At 40.1% G+C, this 20,806-nt stretch overlaps 1 protein-coding gene across 2 annotated transcripts; it reads right to left on the reverse strand.

The window, feature by feature from the left end:
• Positions 1 to 3,767: 3,767 nt before the first annotated feature.
• Dio2 (iodothyronine deiodinase 2) lies at positions 3,768 to 20,583 on the reverse strand. 2 transcript variants are annotated; one of them, XM_006994756.4, is made up of 2 exons: positions 17,380 to 20,583; positions 3,768 to 9,226 (listed from the first exon to the last, which is right to left on the reverse strand). In XM_006994756.4, the coding sequence occupies exons 1-2, from the start codon at positions 17,599 to 17,601 to the stop codon at positions 8,648 to 8,650; spliced, it is 801 nt and encodes a 266-aa protein (XP_006994818.2). In that variant the 5' UTR covers positions 17,602 to 20,583; the 3' UTR covers positions 3,768 to 8,647. The 2 variants fall into 2 exon arrangements, with proteins under 2 accessions (XP_006994818.2, XP_042116940.1); XM_042261006.2 differs by having other exon boundaries at positions 8,660 to 9,226.
• Between the last annotated feature and the right edge of the window lie 223 nt (positions 20,584 to 20,806).

The raw sequence follows: 20,806 nt of genomic DNA on the forward strand, positions 1-20,806 counted from the left end.
TCCAAGCATAGGAGAGCTTAGCAGCCTGGCACTCCATTTATCTTGAGCTCTACACACACCCTCCTCTAACGATGCACCTAGCAGTCTAGGACCCTTACCCACACTGAGCCACACATTCATAGAATTTAAACAATAGAGTAAGTCTTTCTCTTTTAGTAATAAACTCCTCTTGTGTGGTTAGTTTCCATTCAAACATTCTAGAACCTATTCAGGAATAGAGGCAATGGGCTGATCTGGCCTGGGATGGTCTTGGGTATACGGGCAGTACGGTTTAGGGTGTCCTATGAGTGAATGTTTAGGTAAAATAGCCTATTTCCATTTTATGTCTGTGCATAGTTGAGTATGCATATGATTAAAACCAAATGCATTATGAGAAAGGACATGCACAGTAGAGAAAGGCTTTCATAATCCAAGTCAGTCAACTGAATTGGAGATTCACCCACATAATGCCCCTTAGCAACTGACTCCTCCCCGTCCTGACCCTGTAAAAGAAAGCTCCAAACAGCAACCAGTGTTCATGGGCATTCAGACATTCAAGCTCCCTTGCAATGTATCCTGCACTGTCTCTTTAATTGAAGCCTCTCACTGCCTTAGTAGTTGTGTGCATTTTTAAAAATTCTTTGACTAAGATAACCAGAAGCTGGAAACATCAGGTCCAGATTAAGATGAGGGGTAATTCATAGATCCATCCATCTATCACTTCACCCTAACATGTAAACTGCTGAACAGACTGAAAACTCAACAACAGTTTTCAGTCTATGAGGAGGGTATAGACCCAGGAAAATCCTTTCCCAAGACTGGAGAAACAGAAAGGTAAAAACATCACAACTGACCTAGTAGAAGGTTAAGACCTGGGAACTCCTGCAGGAGGAGTAGGAATATCCAACCAGTAATTGGTGCATTGCAAGAGCCTCAAGTGTGAGAAAATCTGCAGTAAAAATTCCAGGAGGACCCAGTCATGGTGTCTCTCACACCTTTGTAAGTTTCAACTGCAGAAACCAGACTGGGTCTCAGAAAATTAGAAAAATTCCTCTCTGGCCTATGACAAGCAGAAGACAAAAGGAGCCATCTTGAAGCACACCTGACCCCTGCTGTTTTGAGAGACCTAACCCTTAGGAGAGACTGGTTAACAACACCTAACCAACTGGGGTGTTGTGAGAGCCTGACTGACCTCAGGAAAGAGAGATACAAAAGTCAAGTCAATTCTAGTTAGCCAGTGCTACCTAACGAGGGTGAAAAGATGGGGGACCATTTGTGAGGACCACAGTACTGAGACAAAGGCTCACTAACAGGCTGATGCCTACTAACATGACTGCAAGACACCCCAACACCACCACTTCATAGCTAAAGCCCATTTACATGACTGTGTTTCAACAAGCATAGTATGTCCATCAGTAATAATAATGATGATGATGATAAAACTAATAATAATAAACATAAGACATATTAAAAGGCAAAACAAATATTGAAAGCCAGAGTAAGCACTATAGTCCTGGTTATATTTTCCAATTTTAGAAAAACCAAAGCTAGAGAAATAAAAGATGAAAGAGCCAGAGGAGACATTTATAGAGAAACAAAGAAAATAATCCTATTTGACTTCTCTTTAGAAAACACATGTGTGTGAGAAGAGAGTGTGTGGGATATTTACAGTACTGAAAGAGAAAAAGCAAAAACCAGCAAACAACAAAATTCTAGTTAGTCGGTGCTACCTGAGGAGGGTGAAAAGATGGGGGAACGTTTTTGCGGACCACAGTTCTGAGACTAAGGCTCACTAAAATAAATGAAGCCTACCTTTTGAAACTGTCCTTCAAACCTGAAGGAGAAAAAAAGTCACTCTCAAACAAAAATTGAGAAAGTGTACTGCCAGTAGATCTCCTTCACTGGACTAGTCCCTCTGGATAAGCAAGGCAATTGTTTTGCTTGAACTGTTTATGGGACCCCAGGCAGTGGGATCAGGACCTGTCCCTAGTGCATGAGCCAGCTTTTTGGAGCCTAGTGCCTATGGTGAGACACTTTGCACAGCCTTGGTGTAGGGAGGAGGGAAGAGGGGAATCTGTGGTTGGTGTGTAAAATGAATAGAGTATATATACATATATATATTTATATACATATATATATATAGAGAGAGAGAGAGAGGTTGAGATTAAAATTAATTCACTCATTAGAGAAAAGTAAAGTGATACAGATCAAAAAACTTAAGAAAGAGCTTTGACAGCAAACCTGAAGTAAAATCTCATTTTCCTGTTCTTATGCAACAGATAACAGTGTTCAAAAAATTATCAGCAATAGTGCATGTAACTATGTAGGCATGTAACTATATATATACATGTAAGTGGAATAAATGACAATACTAGGGATAGGAAACAGAAAATAAAGGTAGCAGTTCACTGTTTTTAGAGATTCAAACTACTTAAAACAGTAGAGTCTTGTTTGGGATAGAAATTGTTATAACTGAATACTGCAAACTCGGGGACAACTATTAAAAAGGGGTGTGTGTGTGTGTGTGTGTGTGTGTGTGCGTGTGCGTGTGTGTGTGTGTGTGTGTGTGTGTGTGTGTGTGTGTGTGTGTGTGAACAGCTCTGTGGTTAAGAGCACTGCTCCTCCAGATGACTCAAGGTCTGTTCCCAGCACCTGTACCAGGTGCCACACAAACATCTGTTGACTCCAGTGCCAGGTGATTTAGTGCCCTCCTCTGGCCTCCACTGCTTACTGCATGAAAGTATGCATACCGAGGGTGATGCACACACATAATAAATAATAAATTAAATATTTTAAAAGTAAAACCAAAAAGAAAAAACGAGGCACAGTTTTGTCCCAGTTATTTTCAGGGGTCGGGGCTACTAGCCAATAGAAACCATTTTAAAATTTTTAAACCAATTTGTGCATGCTTCTTGCAAAATTTTCCCAATCCATGATAAGCACCTTGAAGAAGTCTGGTCTTTACAGGTATATCACATAAACCTAGCATGGGGCTCTGCAAAGGAAAGAAACTCAATGAACTATTGTAATATAATGATTTTTTAAAATTTTTCACTAAAATTCAGAGTATTGCACAAGATGCTACAGTATTAATGAAATTATGGGTAAAAATATTGAGAAAGAAGAGAGTCTCAGGAAATAGCAACTTTTTATTTAAGTAATCTGTTTGAGAAAGAAAACCCACATGTTGAAGCACATTCCAAACATACCCCTTATTATTTCCAGGCCTGGCCTTCACAGAACATTCATTTCCTTATATCCTTTCATACTGGAATATATGTGATAATCATTGGTCTAATGTTTCAGTTGCATTATTAGTGCATTGCTGATCACATAATGAATAATGTGTACGTGTGTGTGTGTGTGTGTGTGTGTGTGTGTGTGTGTGTGTATACAAGACTATGTAGGTGTGTCTGTGTGTGTGTTGCTTTAACCAACTTCTTGAATGTTCCTTACACTTAGAAACCCTAGAATACAAACCTAACAAAGTAAGTGTTTCATTCACAGTCTCCAGATTCAGGCTCCCTTTTCATGAATTCTGTGTGTGACTTGTTAATAAATATGGAAAATATCTGAAGGTTTACTTTGAACTCATCTTGATTTCCTTGAAAACTCTGGCACACAGCATTCGATTAAAATAACCTGGCATCGCTGGCTCCTTTGCCCACGAATACCAAGGAGTAAATATTAGAATGATGGATTCTCTTCTCCACGTCAACCATAAGTGTGTTTCAGCCCAGAGTGAGGTCTAGAAAGTTGTTTAAAAATAAACAGATAGAACCAAAGAGTAGCTCTATTCTTTTATTCAAAGTTTATTAAAATATAAGAACAAGTTGTAAAAGCACACATACCACTCAGCACCGAAATAACAACACTCTTTCTACTGATAATCCCCAAAGCTTTTCTCTTGTCTGCAACTGAGCAGCAGAGATGGGCACACACACGCATTCTCATCTCATTGACCCAGCACTCTTTGCATCATGACCCAAATACTCTCCTTGCTAAGGAGACAGAGATGGGAGAGGCAGACTCGTGTGACTACATCCAACCACAGACTGAGTGGGTGACTCTTTCGTCAGTAGTTATCATTTGCACACCAGTAAGCTCTGCGCATCTCAGTTTCCCCCTTCGGGTGTCTGGTTATCTGGGCTTGGGAGTCTGGTGACAACGAATACAAAACTAAACAAAACTGGCCAACGTTCCCTATCCAAGATCATTTAATTGCTTTGGTTATCAAGTACTGGGTACATAGGTCTTCTCATCCCCCACTCCTGACACATAAACACCACATGGCATGGCCTGGAGCAGTTTTGAGAGAATTTTATTTATTTCCCATCTCCTTCTGTGGGCCTCTTTCAGTTTTATGTTTACCTGTTTGAATTTTTTTTTTCTCAAGACAGATGGGGGAGGGCAGTTTGAGCCAAAATAGTGACTTCATTAAACATCTGCTAGGTCTGCAAAGTCTCGGTAAATATTAAATAAACTCCCTAGAGCCCTGGTGCTGTTGCCCGAGACAGACAGCAAGCCCTGGCTTGCCTGAAAAGTCTTGTTTGGATATCTGTACATGTTTGCTTTCTGCTGGTTCAGACTCATCTTGGAACAGAGCTGAGTCTGTCAAGACTGAGACCTTGTTTCTGGTGTTATCTAGAACACACTGCATGAAGAAGAGGCCTGATGCTTGCTCATCGAAAGTCATTTACTGACATGCAGCAGCCTTCCTCTATGTCTAAGAAGTTTCACTTCAATTTTTCCCAAATCTGTAAGCCAAGCCCTTGGGAGGATAATTCCTGCCAGCTAGCAGCTCCCTGGTTCATGCATCCTCAGATCCCTCCTTCCCTAGGGGGACTCGGGACAGTCCCAAGACAGTACCATCATCAAGTAGCAAGTGATCTTTATGTCCATTCTGGAAGTCCATATAAAGAGTGGGTTTGACTTCTGTGTTTAAGGTAAGGTAGAGGCTGGAGTAAACTAAATATACTTCGGTTCTAGTTTGAGGCTATATCATAAAGAAAGGTCCTAAAAATTAAAAGACTCGCAGTCAATTTCCACTAAGAGAGATGACATTGGACATGTTCTGAAAAGCTAAGGTGCTGGTGTATGTCTTTATTTATCCTTCAATAAGATAGAAATCAGCCTAATTTCTCCCTCTGCATCAGCCAACGGATTCTAATTAAACTTATTTTCCAAATCATCAGTCAGAGGTCAGGTGGAACTAATGTCCAGGTTGATCCTCTTATGATGTACATAATGGGAAGCCCTGGACATCAGCAAATCCCTCTCGCTGTGGATGGAGGCTACAGGGCATGCCAAGGACAGCTCATATCCACCTGAGAATCCTCTGAAAAGCATAAACAGCATCCTCAACCTTCTCCTCCAGTATTTTGTATGAGGCAGCCCCTACCTGTGACCTCACAATGTTCGATAAATTTTATTCAAAGCCCCAATAGTAAAATACACTCAGGCAATGGGATCAGAGAATAAGTGTCTTTTGATTATTAGAATAATTTAACTAAATTAATAGACCACTTAAAAGCAGATATTGCCAAAAATTCAGGGACATAAACTATGACTGAGGTAAAGAAACAAGAGTAGAGATCTAAAGAATGAATCAAGTTAGCATGTTAGAGTAACATGACTGCTCTGCCTCAAGGAGGCTCATTGCATTTGTACGAAGTATGTCTACATTTGCTGGGCAGGTGCTTTATCCATGCCATTCAAGAAGGTCGTGGTCCGGATTACTTCTTCTAACCAATAAACCAAAGTGATGGTCTAAGACGTCTTTCAAACACTAAGTATTTGAGAAATCCAGATGCTATGGTAAGTCCTTGGAAACTGTTTCAGTAGTGGTCAGGCCAATTCAGTTTATAGCAGACGGCCAATTCAGTTTAAAAGTCTAAACTGATATGCCCATGTAAACATATCTTATAGGGGGAAATGTTTATGTTCTAAGAAAAATAACTCCAAGATTACACATATATACGTGTGTGTATATATATATACATATATATTCTTATGAGAACATATACACATATATGTGCATTTCCTTGCGACAACTATAACTCTTGAAAGGAATATACATTGTAAAAGGCATATTAAGTAGGTGGGTACTGACAGCCTAGTAGTGTCACTGAGCACAAGAGCTGAGCATTGATTTTCTTGTCTGGATTAATGACTTCTTAATTTTGTAAAAGGCACATCCTAGGAACTCATAGATACTTCCATTGAGATAAACAGATTACAGAATCATAGGCTTGTCATACCCGGGAGACCACCCCATTCTACACAGTGTAAGATTCCTGAGCTCTGCCAACCACTTTCTTCCTGGGCCCTTCAACAGTTTTTCTTCCAGTGTTTCTGCCATGTTCTACTGAACATGTCTGTGTCCCTGACAGACAGACTATGTCTTTGTATGTTTACTTCCTCTTCTTCCTTCCGCCATTGGCCTATCCTCCAAAAGACAAATTGCATGCACATACGACCTTCTCTTTCTTAAAAAAATATAACACAACTGGGTGATTTTTTTTCCACCACCCTTTTCCCCAAACAACTAGCATCACATTAGCCAAAACTCATCCCCCCACCCACTTCTCTGACATTCTGTTCCACTACGGCACATGAAAAACAAAGGGGACATTTATGGACAACGATGTGAGTGTTCTGAAACCAATTTTTCATTTTGCTTTTTTAGGGAGGCATGTAAATCTCAACATCATTTTAAAGATTAAAATCAGCGAGGAATCCCTGATAAGCCTTGATTGCAGGCCTTAACATTTGAAGAGTCTGAAGTAGTCTATCTTCAATATGATTTTATAACAGTTCGTTAGATACCATTGCATTTTTGAAATGTACTTTGTTTCTTTGTGGGTATGTCTTACAGGATTTAAAGCACTCGCAATGTTAGATGCTGCCAAAAAAATTAGCCACAATGCTGCTTTAATATCTAAGCAAATATGGACTAGTGATCTGACTTATTTCTTGCTCCCATTTTTAAAAACAATACTTTTGTTTCATATACACGCACTTCCTGGTTTTCTCATTTGGGACAACTATTTTAATAAGATACTTTTGACTTTAGATTGTTTTTCCCCCGTACAGTTCAATTTTAGATTTAATTACTGAAAGGGATAGACATAGAAACCATTTAATTTGACATGTAAATGTAATCATATGTTGTGATGTGAAAGTCTTTGAGTTTAAAAAATAATTATGATACAACATCAGTTGATCTGGTTTTTTTTTTTTTGAGGTTGTGATCTTTAGGTATTGCTTGTGGGTGAAGCTTGTTTCTTTTATTTTAAGAGAAATGTATCCATAGATACTTCATAGTTATTCACATAGTTACTAAACTTTAACTAATGGGTTAACCCCAGTTAAAGGAAAACCGAAGTCCAAATTCAAATGTCAGTGGAAATTCCATTTTACCAAATCCCCATGACATCAATGATAATCTATGTCTAAGCCTTCAAAACTATGAGTGGAAACCATCAGAGTAAATTGCTGTCATGTTTAAGTAAAGAAACCCATTATCATTAGAGTTCACCTACTTTAGGAGAGGGAAGGAGCTGAATGGCTAGGGTACCTGGCTTCTACACCCTTCCCTCAGCATCCAGAGAAAACAATGTTTCAGATATTAAGAATGGAGGGGAGTGTAACATTGTAACTGTAAGAATTTGGCAGGAATGACCCGGTAGCACCAGACTCCCTGGATTTTTCCCTTACAGAGTATCACCCACTGAGATGGGTATATCACATACAATTCTATACAGTTAATTATCTCCAGGTTGAAAACATTCACCCGTTGTTTGTTTGGTTTGTTTTTAATCTTCCCCATCTCCCCTTTCCTCTCAGTCTAGGTATATTGCTACACACCATGGTTCCATGTGTACCCTCCCTGTGCTATCTCTAGTCAAACCCTTTCTTTTCCCAGCTGTGTACATACTTCCATGCTGGTGTGGTTGAATGACACTCTGATTTCTACAGCTTCCAGCTAAAACATTATGCAATTTCCCTCCCTCTTTCCTTCTTTGTCAAGTTCATTTTCTCTGACCTAGTGCTTTCTCCATCTGCCAGATTTCCAGTGTCATCTTAACCCTCCGGGTTGGAACCCATTCTTGGTATCTACATATACGCTTGGGAATTCTGGGCTACCAAGACTAGCAGAAGACATTGCATGGCTAGAACTAACACCTCAGTCCTAAGGGCACAGCATGGCTTCAAGATCACATTATAAGTATTTGGGGGACTTTCCAGTTGGGTTTGTTCCCGATGACTAAAATTGAGTCAATACACTTAATCAGATCATAGGTAGTAGCTCCCTTAACACTAAGTATTCAGGGAACACTTGTTCTCTGGTCCCAAAGCACACATAGAGCAGAATCACTTCTTTTGCAAGCACGGATGAACACACAGTGCATCGGGGTTTCTTCCACTCCAACTTGGATCTGTTCACTTAGAAGGGAGGTAACAGGGCTGCTATTTAGCCCGATGCCATTTGTGTACTAAAGGACGTATTGAAATGTTCAGAGGTCTACGTTTTCTGACAAGTATATCCCTGTCTTTCAGTGAGGCAATGGGATTCAGTTGAAATAGTCGATTCAGTTCAGTTCTCAACTTCCTTTACATTTTTTTAAAAAATAATAAACACTATTGCGATCACACCTTTAACAAGCTAATCTAGAATTCATCTCTTGCTGAAATTCTTCTCCAGCCAACTCCGGACTTCTTGGAGGTTGTAGTTGAAGGGGCCCTTCCCCCCTAAATAAGCAATTTTCTGTCTCTGCACGATGCACACACGTTCAAAGGCTACCCCATAAGCTACGTTGGCATTATTGTCCATGCGGTCAGCCACAACTTGACACTGGGGCGGTAAGGAGAAACGCTCCAGGAGCTGTTGGGCTGCTGCGCATCGGTCCTCTTGGTTCCGGTGTTTCTTCACCTCAAAAGACAGAGAGGAGTCCCCAGGCACTGCCCAGCCATCTGAAGGATGAGCCTCATCAATGTATACCAACAGGAAGTCAGCCACGGATGAGAACTCTTCCACCAACTTGCGGAAGGCTGGCAGTTGCCTAGTGAAAGGTGGTCAGGTGGCTGAACCAAAGTTGACCACCAGTGGGCGCTCTGCATTGGCAAAGTCAAGGAGGTGGCATTCCGTCCCATCAGCTGTCTTCTCCAGGGCATAATTGTTACCTGCTTCAGGATTGGACACATGCACCACACTGGAATTGGGGGCATCCTCACCCAGTTTAACCTAATGTTGGAAAAAGAAAAAGAAGAATTAAACACATTGCTACTTCAACTTACTCTAAATACAATGGTTTTATATATATATATATATATATATATATATATATATATATATATATATATATATATATAAAACTTGACACATATATATATGTATATATATATATAACACTTGACATAACTAGTTATATATATATATATATAACATATAACTATATAACTATATGTATATATGTGTGTGTATATATATATATATATATATATATATATATAGTTATGTCAAGTAACATAAAGGATGGTCAAGAGGGAATAAAAGTCTTCAATCCTGAATATTCATTAGAGGTAATTCTTTCCATCTCTGAAGACACTGGAATGAACTGTTTTCATAATTAAGTTGATTTTCTGGTGTTCTTTGCTGTTCTCACTACTCTGCCAATGCCTAACAAGCATTATAGAATGAATGATTAATTGACTTCATTTTAAAAGTTAAAAGTAAATGGTCCACTTTAAGATAAATTATCTCATTTTTGGAATGGACTGCCTCTTTCTGAATTCTAAAAGACTTAGGCAAGACCTGAGTTTTCACACACATGAGTTTAATTTATTTTCTCTTCTCTCCTCTTTTAAATAATAATTTATTACATTTGCTTGGTTGGTTGGTTGGTTGGTTGTTGTTGTTGTGTGTGTGTTTTAGCACTTGCTGAGGTCAGAGGACAACCTGTTAGAGTTGGTTCTCTCCTTCGACCATGTGGGTCCTTGAGTTCAAACTCATTCCATCAGTCTTGGCAGCAAGCATTGCCCAGTGAGCCAACTCACCAATTCACCAGCCCAGTGTAAGTCCTGTACTATCAACCAATGAGCCAGAAGACCAGTGGGTTCTGTCTCTGGGCAAAGCTGGGCAAGCTATGATCCACCATTTGTAGGTAGGATTCCTCCCACTTGCCCTTGCCAATGCTTTCCCGCCTGGAAAATGTAAGCAACTATGCCTGCTTTCCTTATGTGGCTCCTGGAGAATAAAATAAGGAGAGGGACTCTATAAGTGACTGTGTAAAAGTAGGAGCTGCCACTGACGGACAGCACCCCACCACATAAGGCACACTACCGCTCTTCTTGGGAAATCTTGTGTTCAAAAAAAAAGGGGGAGAAATTGTTCTAATAAGAGATTTATGCTCCCCTCAGCACACATCATGTGGTCTCTGCAGGTTCTTGTGTCTACTGCTCACATTATGCATGGTATGGCTAGACACTCAAAGCTGCCCCTGGGGAAAAAGAAAAAAAAAACAGACAAGAGAAACAGCTACTCCACAGTCTGACTTTCAGTTAAGTTCTCATTTTCCATGTATTTTTGTTTTTTTTCCCACACTTCTATATAAGAAGACCCGAACCATGTGCTTCTCTACCATATAATTTATTAGCAAGGCCCTCAGAATTATAAGCATTCAGATGTCGACTAAAATTATTCTATGAACCCCTTAGCAGCACATGGTTGAAATAGTTGAACACAAAATACTGAAAGTTAGTGGTCTTTGGATATGTAAATTGATAATAAAAAGCAACAGAAAAGAGCCAATTATTTCATTCAGAATTAACACAATTGGGATTTCTTCTAGAATGGTTTAATCAAAGCTAATACCATTAGAGATAACTTAAAATGGTACAATTGATTTTTATACACTATCCTTAATATTACAAAACATTTCCAACTGGATCGACTTATTTCTCTCATACAAATATAGTTCCATATAAAACTACTGTTAATTGAAGCTACTTAAAAGGGGGTTGCAGGAGAGCAATGATGCACACTGATATAAAACACTCAAGGGATTTTTGCTCAGATGTTTTAATGTCAAGACATAACTTATTTTCTCTTAGAGAAAGAACCAAATTTTTTTCTTACTCTTCTAAAAACTGTCAGGGCTGGATTGAAATAGGTACTAGTAGTGGTCCAAAAGACATCTTAAAATTTTAGTCTTCCTTAGATTTAAATAAATATATTTTGATTTAGTAACAACCAGGAAGAAAGTTACTTATATGAATTATCTTGGCTATTTTATAATCAATATTAGATAGAGGATTCTCAAAATTCACCTTTGGCCAGAAGATCACAGAGTTAACTATTCTGGTCTTTGAAACACTGAAATACACATTAAACTTAAAGACACATTTTAGGCATATAATGAGCTTGATACTTGTTCTTAAATAAGGTTACGAAGGGGCTTTCCATTACGTCTAACTTCTCTTCACATCATAAAATAATACCAAGATTGCTTTAAACACCACTGGCTGTGAAATATTCCCCAGTGGCCTGTGATAAGAAGGCCTGGATGCATTTTGATGAGTGTGTTGTAGAGACTTCTTGTTAGATCAGAAATTTTTCATAGGAGGAAATAACCTCTGCACTGCAGAATAAAGGATTCATACTGGGTGAAAGCATTCATCTGCATTTTTGGAGCCATTGTTGAGCTCTGTGAACAGTTGTGTGGTCTTGGTAAACAGGCCTAGGTCTCCCTGGCTCTCACCCAAGCAGACCTGTTGATCCTTGTGTTATCCTTGACTATTCACCTGAACAATCCAATCTGATGTTTTGGTCACAGACAATCTCTTGTTACCTGCAGTTAATTTCCTTGGAAAGCTTAAGTGCACATCACTTCTTAGAGACAATGGACAGTTCAGCCACACCATTCTTTCCAAAACAAGGAAATTTTAGTTTCTAGATTACTTTAGGAAAATGTAGGACAAGCATCACATACTGTCACTCTAAATTTAAAGTTTAGAGAAGTCAACAATTTCTAAATGTTTCTAGTGGTGGAGGTGTTGGGTGTTTCACTAGTCTGAAAAATATATATCTTAAGCTTTATGGAGTGAATTATTGAATAAATTCTGGTTGTTATAATCCTAGGTCAGGAAAGACTTTCACACTGAATAGCAACCTTGACTTACAGTAAACACAGACAGGTAGATTGACAAACACACTAAAGCATATACATTCAGAAACAGGAACCCTACCCTTTCACCAGAGACCTGCTGTAGTCAAGACCAATGTCCTTGACATAGTCTTACTTATTTCAGCTAACCAGAGAATAAAAGAAATGAGATCAATCCTCTTTACTTTGTTCTGCAGCTTTGGGATCCTATTGAACACTAGGAAGTCACGTATGATTACCTTATTCAAGTCGATCACAGACTAGAGAAAATACATAGGCAAGATTAATGGTACTAATAAAATTAAGTATGCTGAGGCACTTGACTAGTATCCATAAAGCCCCAGGTTTGAGTCCCAGAATAACAAAATGAACACACACACACACACACACACACAGAGAGAGAGAGAGAGAAAGACAGAGACAAAACAGAGACAGAGACAGAGAGACAGAGAGAGACAGACAGACAGACAGACAGACAGACAGAGACAGACATCTATGATGTAAAAGCCCAAGTGTGAGTAGATCAGTAGCAGATTTTATAAGCCTCATAAAACTCATCACAAATTCTAAAACCTGATGGGTTTTAGATAAGTTGGCTAAAATCTTAAAAAACAGGCTTAATCTTAAAAAAAATCTTTTAAATCCATTTCTGTTCATTGTCACCTCTTTGCCTGAATCGTTATGAAAATGAAATTTCTACTATATTAGAATTCCCAGTGGAGAATTTTTGGATTTTCTTGGCTAGAAACCCTGCTGAGATGGAATGAGAGAAACCCCACAGCCTTCACAATGGAAGAAGACAGGAGCAAAGTACTCCCTGACACAGAGCCAAAATGATGAAGAGAATAAAGTTGGTCCCATAATAACATCGAGGCTACATAAAAGACGCTCAACAAAAATAAATCATCCCCTGGTACTCCCAAACTTTGTTTTAATTTCCCACAGTGGCATAGAAAGTCTCCTGGCCACAAGTTACCTATCATCTTAATTTCTGCTTCTTACAGGGTTTGTGTTTGGTTTTTGTCCTTAATGAGACATATTTGCCAAAGAGGCATTCAAAAGGCATTTTTTTGCTCTTGCGGAAGAGTAATTAGGTCGGTACCTCTTTCCCTGCCAGCATCAGCAGCCTAAAGAGAACCCTGCCTAGTATTTAATGCCCAAACACAAGAAGCATCATTTCCACTAATTGGTCTTGAAGTTCCGATGTTCCCAAAGGGTCTCTTTATTTTGCAAGGATCAGAAAGGACACACGTAAAATGTGATAGCGTCACCACTGACCTTTATCGCTCTCATCTGCACTATTACAGTCATCCTTTCTTACATTTTTTTTCAGTGTACAGGAACACAATGCCCACTAAGGGAGTGGGTGAGGCATTTGCAAGTTTACTGCTGATGACATCTCTGGGCCAAGTTCAAAGGTGATAGCAGACTTGTTTATAAACATAAGCAAAGCACAAATGCATAGTATATATAAGAATTTGACTCCCTTGGTGATGCGTTCCTTTTGAGGACACTGTTGAGTACTTAGGGAATAGAAGATACAGACTGTATCTTCTGTACAAGATACAGACCCAAGGGAAATATGGAACCATTCTTTGAATAAACTAAATATAGCATATACTGCCAATCTTGTTTTTGTTTTTGTTTCTTTCCACAGCCTAAGAGGAGCTTTTGAGTAACTTATCACACACTCCCATGATGAGTAGTGAAACAAATTGTAAAAATGGAGGATGGGCATGTACCAGACTATTTAGACAGACTTTTTGTCATCCAAAGCACTGAAAATTAACTCTCAGAAAATTTCCAATTCTTTAACATAATGATCAGGCTGCACCAATGTCCTTAGAAACATGGCCAAACAATCATTAGGCACAGCTTTAGCCATCCCCATTCAGACAGGCCAAATAAATCAGACTTGAAGAACTGCCTACCTACTCCATCTTCTGGGTTAAGTTCCCTTTTTTGGCTATTCTCTTTTTGATTTGTATCTTAAAAATGAAGTTCAAAGCCCTATCATTTCACTGTGTATTATCCAAGTGACAGACAAGCTCTGGCTGTGGCCTTCTTTGTGTACTTTTAGGACAGTTTCTCTCTTTAAAGAGCCACTTTTCACTGCAGAAGCTGGTGTCAGAAGGCTTGAGGTGAATAAAGAGAAGGAGGAGAATGTTAAAGAGACCCTTTCAAAACCAAAATTATATGTTCCAATGAGCATGTTTTCTGTACCACTGCAACATTAGCCGTGCAGAAAGGAGCCTGCTTGTCAGCGTCCATACTGTCTGCTTACTTTTACACTTCATTTAGGTAAGAGCCAGGGTCCAAGGGAGGAAAGCTTGCTCACTGGTCGAATTTCTAAGTCTGTGAGGACCAGCACAAGGGTACAGTGTTCACAAGCAAAGAGACTGAGGAAACTTAAGTAATAAATATCTGTTATTTGCTCCAACATTTTCACCAGTCTCCAGATTTTTCTTTTCAAGCCAAATTGCACACAGGGCCTCCTGACCATTACCGAGCCCATGTGATCTTAGATAACTTCTTTACAAAGCTGACTTTAAATCACTTCTAAAATTTCAATGCAGTTTTTACTGTTAGCATTTCATTCTGTACCCTCTCCTCACTCCAGTTCCCGCCTCTGTCACCTCCTCAATGAACAAATCCAGAGCCTCTAAATATCTTCTCAAATATAATAGCTGACATTCACGAACCAAGAAAGTTGGGAGTAATGAATGATCTGCCTAATTGAATCCCATGTGGACACACCCCCTCCTCCTGGAGAAATCTGCTTCAGGGTGGCAGTCGCCAAATAATGCAAGTCAAGATTGTGAAATCCCAAGATGCAATGTCAGACAGGACCTCCTCCAGCATCTATGGAAACAGTCACGCCTAAAGACAGTGTGCCATGGATGACACAGCATTTGGCAAATGATTCAACCTGTTTGAGAGGTTCTGAGTAAGCTTCTAAGGCCACCACATCCACCATGATGCCAGTCATACTCAAAGACAGAAGAGGACAGAATTTAGCTCAAGTTGTACTCTTAATGTTTTCATTTATCTCACACTCAGCCCAGCTTTGTCTCTGGGTGTGTGTTTTCTTGGGGTTTCTTTTACACATAGTAGCTATTGTATAAATTACTAAAAGCAAGCATAATAACGTAAGTCATGAACTGGGTCACTAATCAAATCAGTGAGCAGAGACAAAGAAATAAGTAAGAGGAATACACAAACCACATGCCAAAAGTAAAAACAAATCATTCATCTTTCTCAATTCCCATGAACACAAATAACAACATATTGCAACACAATGGAACACTATATATTAGTGAAAAAAGATAAAATGAAGTTTATTATAGGGATATTTGCTTGCTTTTTCCTTTTCCGCTTCAATGATCTTGATGAGAAAATACCTCAATTAATGTTTTTGGGTGCTTTTGTAGCCTCCAAAGTTGATATAAAAATAACATTTATATTCTGTACATATCATGTGGGTAAAATTCTTCAAAAATTCACTCTTAACTTCTTCTAAGCAGAAGTTCATTGTCTTTCAAAAGTCAAGCTCTTAACATAATGAGACCAAGCCACTAGCATTCCATATTATGTAAGACATGATACATAGATGTAGTTAAAGGGATTGACTAGTTGATAATATTTTAATGTACAAGCACAATGCCCCACTTCTCCAAACTCCTGACACTTAAACAGACATGTAAATGTCACATTCTGTGTGCACATCTGTGAGAATGGAATTATCTCTCAGTATCTCCATGCCCATACCTTTTATTATATGATTATATATATATATATATAAACTGCAGGAAATTCTGGGAAGCCATTCCTATCCTGATGAGGGCATTCCTGCTTGCTAAAAAGAGGCTTGACATTTGACATGCCCTCAGCACAGCAAGAGGGAATCTTCTTTAGGTTACTTGAAATAATAATGTCATGAATCACACAGCCTGTTCACAAAAGGCATTTTCTTCCTCAGTATTTGCTTTCCAGTGAACACCCTGCCTTGGATGCTTTAGTATTATTTCCCTGGCACATGGATTGATTTTTCCAATGTTTATTGGGAGGGGGATTCCTTCCCTTCCTTCTCTGCTATTCTGAGTTTCCATCATGCTGTCTACCATTCCACCTGTCTGAAGAATGCCACTTGGTTCAACATCTGGCTTCACAATTGTAAACTCCCTTCTCCGGCAAGTTATCCCAGTACCCCTAGGGACATATTTCCTCCTTTTGTAGAAACTTTTTTTCCAAATGTATTCATTCTTCCTAACACCCAGGGGGCTCCAGGAGTCCTATGAACCTAAGGGATGGGAGCAAAGAGATGGAGGACCATATAAAAGTATTCCTCTTTGCCCTGAAAGATACAATTTGAAAACGTTCCCCCAACATCTCTCAGCAGCAGAAAAGTTGGAACACCAGAAGTTTTCGCTTAAAAACATCAATCGCCTCCTCTGGTGTTTCAAATGCTGAAATATACTTTCACAAGGTAAGGGAGGTCGGTGTTCTAATGCCCAAAGCCTGACCTTGGAACACACAAGAGACCCATCAGCGCTTTCTGGGGCAAATTATTTGTAGATTTGGTTTCATATACAAAATTTGGCTTCCTGACACTTCTTAGACCTTTCTTTTGCAAACTGACACTTAATAACTAGGAATCCACAAATTCCAACCAAGTAGGTGGCTGTCCTGGGCTTGTTTCCATTAGCTATTACCTCTTCAAGTTTGAAGGGGCTAGGGTGTGGTCACAGCCATCATCATCATCACCACCACCACCACCATCATCATCACCATCCAACTCTGACCATTTCAGCAGAAAGGAAACATTATTCAGCCCTTCCTACTACATCTCACACAGGCTCCTGTCAGGCAAAGCAGCAGAACCCAGCTCTGGCTAAGAGCAGAACAAATGTCTGTTGCTCCCAGCCTCCAACAATTCTGACTTTACCCAGAGTTATTTCACCACCACCAAACCCCCAAACTGCCAAATCAGAACAAGGTAACAGCAGACCTCATTTAAAGACTCCTGCTGAGGTCACCCAGAGTCACGATGGCTCAATATCTGTCACTCCCAAATCTAACCTGTGCAACAGGTGTCCCAAGTGACATTGAGACTCCCTTGAACCTAATCACTGGGCCGGCCACCCCAGACAGGACTTCCCATGTCCTGCAGCCCCATACCTTCCAGTCCCCCGGCCCTGCTGACCCTAGAAGAAGCCCCGTGGGTGCCGCTCACCTGTTTGTAGGCATCTAGGAGGAAGCTCTTCCAGACACAGCGCAGTCCCTCTGAGGTCAGCATGCGCCGCCACTCTCCGCGAGTGGACTTGGAGCGGCTGAGCAGCAGCGCCACGTGCTTGAGCAGAATGACCGAGTCATAGAGCGCCAGGAAGAGGCAGTTGGAGAAAAAGACTGGCAGAATCTGCAGTGTAATCAGCAAGTCTACGCTGAGGAGTCCCATCTTCTCTGCCTCCTCAGTCTGGCCCCTTGTGCACTCTGCTTCCCCCTTCACCCTCTTTTCGAAAAGGAAGGTGATGGTAGAGGAGGTAGGGGACCAAGGGGGAGGTTGGGAGTGGGAGATGGGGGAGGAGAAAAACTAAATTAGAAAGAAGCCCAAGTTGTCTCTTCTTTGAAAGAAGCAGAAATAGCAAGAGTAAGTCCGGTCTCTGCAGTCCAGCAGTTGGAGTGTGCCCATCAATTCATTCAATTCCGAGATGCATTTTTTTTTTCAGGATTTAAGATGGTTTAAAAAAAAAAAAGGAAAGAAAAAAGAAAGAAGAAAAACCCTGGTACCAGTCCCTAATCCAGTTACCCCTTTCAGAGTCCGTTAAAGACAGGAAGCTCTACTTTCATTTCCAGGCACCTATGAGACTGCAGAGACGGTAAAATTTTTCTTTTAGCTTTTCATGTTCCTTTAAACGCAGTCTGACTTCTTCTTTGCCCTGCCAATTTCTTAACTGTGCTGTAAGGGTAGGGTTTTGTTTGTTTTTTTCTTTCTGTCTGTCTGTCTGTCTTTACTCCGTTTTCAACATACTTTCTCTTCTCCTCCTCCCAGCCTGCCTCTGTCTGTCCTTTCTCCAGGTTCTCCAGGAGCGGCTGGGTCCTCTGCCCCCTCCCTCTGGCTTTTCCTCTTTGCTATCTTCTGCCTGCGCAGCAGAAGAGTGCCTCTCTCTGCAGCCCAGTGAGTCTCCCTGAAGCCTTTTATACATTCCCTGGCTAATTGCTGCAATAGAGAAATGAAAGCCTAATCTTGCTAAAGATCTTGACGTCATTGAGAAAGAGGGCTTTACTTTGGCCAGGAGTGCAGTGAACAGAAAAGCAAAACTCCACAACTTTTTTTTTTTTTTTTTTGAGAAGGGGTGGGGGAAAAGACAGTGGGATTTTGCTTTGTGATTTAAAGGCAGAGAAAGGTGGGGGGGGGGGATCAACTTTGACAGCTTTCAGGAAATGCTTCCAAACTTGAAGAAAAATAATTTGTAGATTAATATGTTAACACTTTCCTCTGAGTGTCATTTTTATTAACTTAATCAGGAGTTTTGGCAATAAAGAGTCCTGGCAGGCAGGGAGAAAAGGGGAAGAGTGAACATAGATGGGCTTCTCCTCATATATTTTTTAAGATATTAATGTTTCTATGTGAGCTTTACACCTTTATACCATGACTGTTTTTTGTTTTTTGTTTTCCCCCACTAGATTTGGGTTCTGTGAACATTTTTTTCTTTTTTTGTTTTAGTAATGATCTTATTTAAGGGAACACAAACTGAGTTTTGAGTTGGAAAAGTTGTAAATTATTGAGATCACCACAGTATTTCTTTAAAGCCTATTCCCGAACTCAATGCAAGTATTATTTTTGGTTTTATTGAAGCTTCAACTTAATAACAATAATAACCTTCTAGGCACAGAAGGAACTGAGTGACCAAATCTTTTAATGTCATTTTCCCTCAACACTGATAAAACAAACTTTCCATTCATTGACATTTAGATGCAACGAGGCTGAGAAATCGATTATTTATGAGAGTTCTTTAAATTCAGCTCTTCTAAGAGGCCTGAAGATTTAGGGATTCTTTTTTTTTCTTGGCAAATAAATAAATAAATAAGTCTATAGGTGGTTAGGAACAAATCAAAAATTGGTGCCGGGCGCCCCATGGACCTCAATGGCTTCCTTGCTTTTTGGTCTCCAAGACAGTTATTTAGGAAGGTCCAGTGCAGCAGCAGCCCATCACCCCCACCTCCCTCTACTTGTCCTTCCTCTCTTGCCTAACAGATCATCTCTGGGAATTACCTTTTCCTGAGAGAAGCGGTGGCAATTACAGACACTTGGGTGGGGGCATAAAATTGTAATCGAAAGTTAATTAGTTGAGTTTTCTATGTGCACAGAGTTCCCATTAAGCACAAGCTGAACAGTGGATACAAACAGGTGGTCAGTCTCTTGTTCTTACATATTTTTCCCTCCATACATGACAGAAATTAAAAGCCTCGACAGAGCAAAGTCATTCTTTGTAGGGAGCATGGGCTAAAATCTGCATATGGATGTATTTTGTTCAATTGGCAAGGTACTAGTAAAAAAGGAAAGGGTAAAAGGAAAGGAAAAAGAAAACTAGTAAAAAAAAAAAAACCCCACAACTCTTGTCTGTACATTGCCATCTCCCCAGCACTTAAGAATCCTGCTTGGCACATGTTCAGCTCAGTGAGGATGTTCTGAATGAATGAATACTTAGGGCATGGAGAGGGCTCAGCTTGCTTCACACTAGGGGGCGCCATTCACATACAACATGGCACAGTGGAGAGGTGCCCTGCAATCCTAAAGTGAGGTAACTTTTGCATGGCCCTCCCCAAAAACAAAGGCTCCTTGTCATATTATCTTTTCCCTTTTTTAAGCGCCAGTTGTGATGTTTGGGTATATACCCCATGGACTAAATTTTTAGAAGAGACTTCAGATGTTTGAAAAATTAATACAAACGACAGGACATCTGTCCTTGGACCAGAATTTGCTGTTTGCAAAAGACTCTCATTCACACATACAATATTTATGTGGTCAGTTATTTCTCTCAAACTTCTCAAAGCCTTGATGGGAGGAAAGAAAGGACAAAGAGATGGAGATGAGTGTGGTGTCTCAACTAGTGTAGATGAAAACACTTCAATAGCTGATGAAGTCACTGTCAACGAGGACAGGAGGTGTGATCCCCGGGGAATAAGGCTACTCAATGCCCAATGCTGAAAGGCTCAAGCCTTCACAGAGCTCTTCTGAGACAGGGAAAACTAAATCAATTCTCCTTCCCTTGCCACTTGCTCAAGATCTAAGGTATGACTGAAAATGGCTTCTTAGGTGGTGGCCATTAATCCCAGCACTCAGGAGGCAGAAGCAGGTGGATCTTTGTGAGTTTGAGACCAGCCTGGTCTACAGAGCAAGATCCAGGAAAGGCACAAAGCTACACAGAGAAACCCTGTCTCGAAAAACCAAAAGAAGAAGAAGAGAAGGAGAAGGAGAAGGAGAAGGAGAAGGAGAAGGAGAAGGAGAAGGAGAAGGAGAAGGAGAAGGAGAAGGAGAAGGAGAAGGAGAAGGAGAAGGAGAAGGAGAAGGAGAAGGAGAAGAAGAAGAAGAAGAAGAAGAAGAAGAAGAAGAAGAAGAAGAAGAAGAAGAAGAAGAAGAAGAAGAAGAAGAAGAAGAA

Source organism: Peromyscus maniculatus, chromosome 14 (genome assembly GCF_049852395.1).
Source record: "Peromyscus maniculatus bairdii isolate BWxNUB_F1_BW_parent chromosome 14, HU_Pman_BW_mat_3.1, whole genome shotgun sequence".
Classification (NCBI taxonomy): Eukaryota; Metazoa; Chordata; class Mammalia; order Rodentia; family Cricetidae; genus Peromyscus; species Peromyscus maniculatus.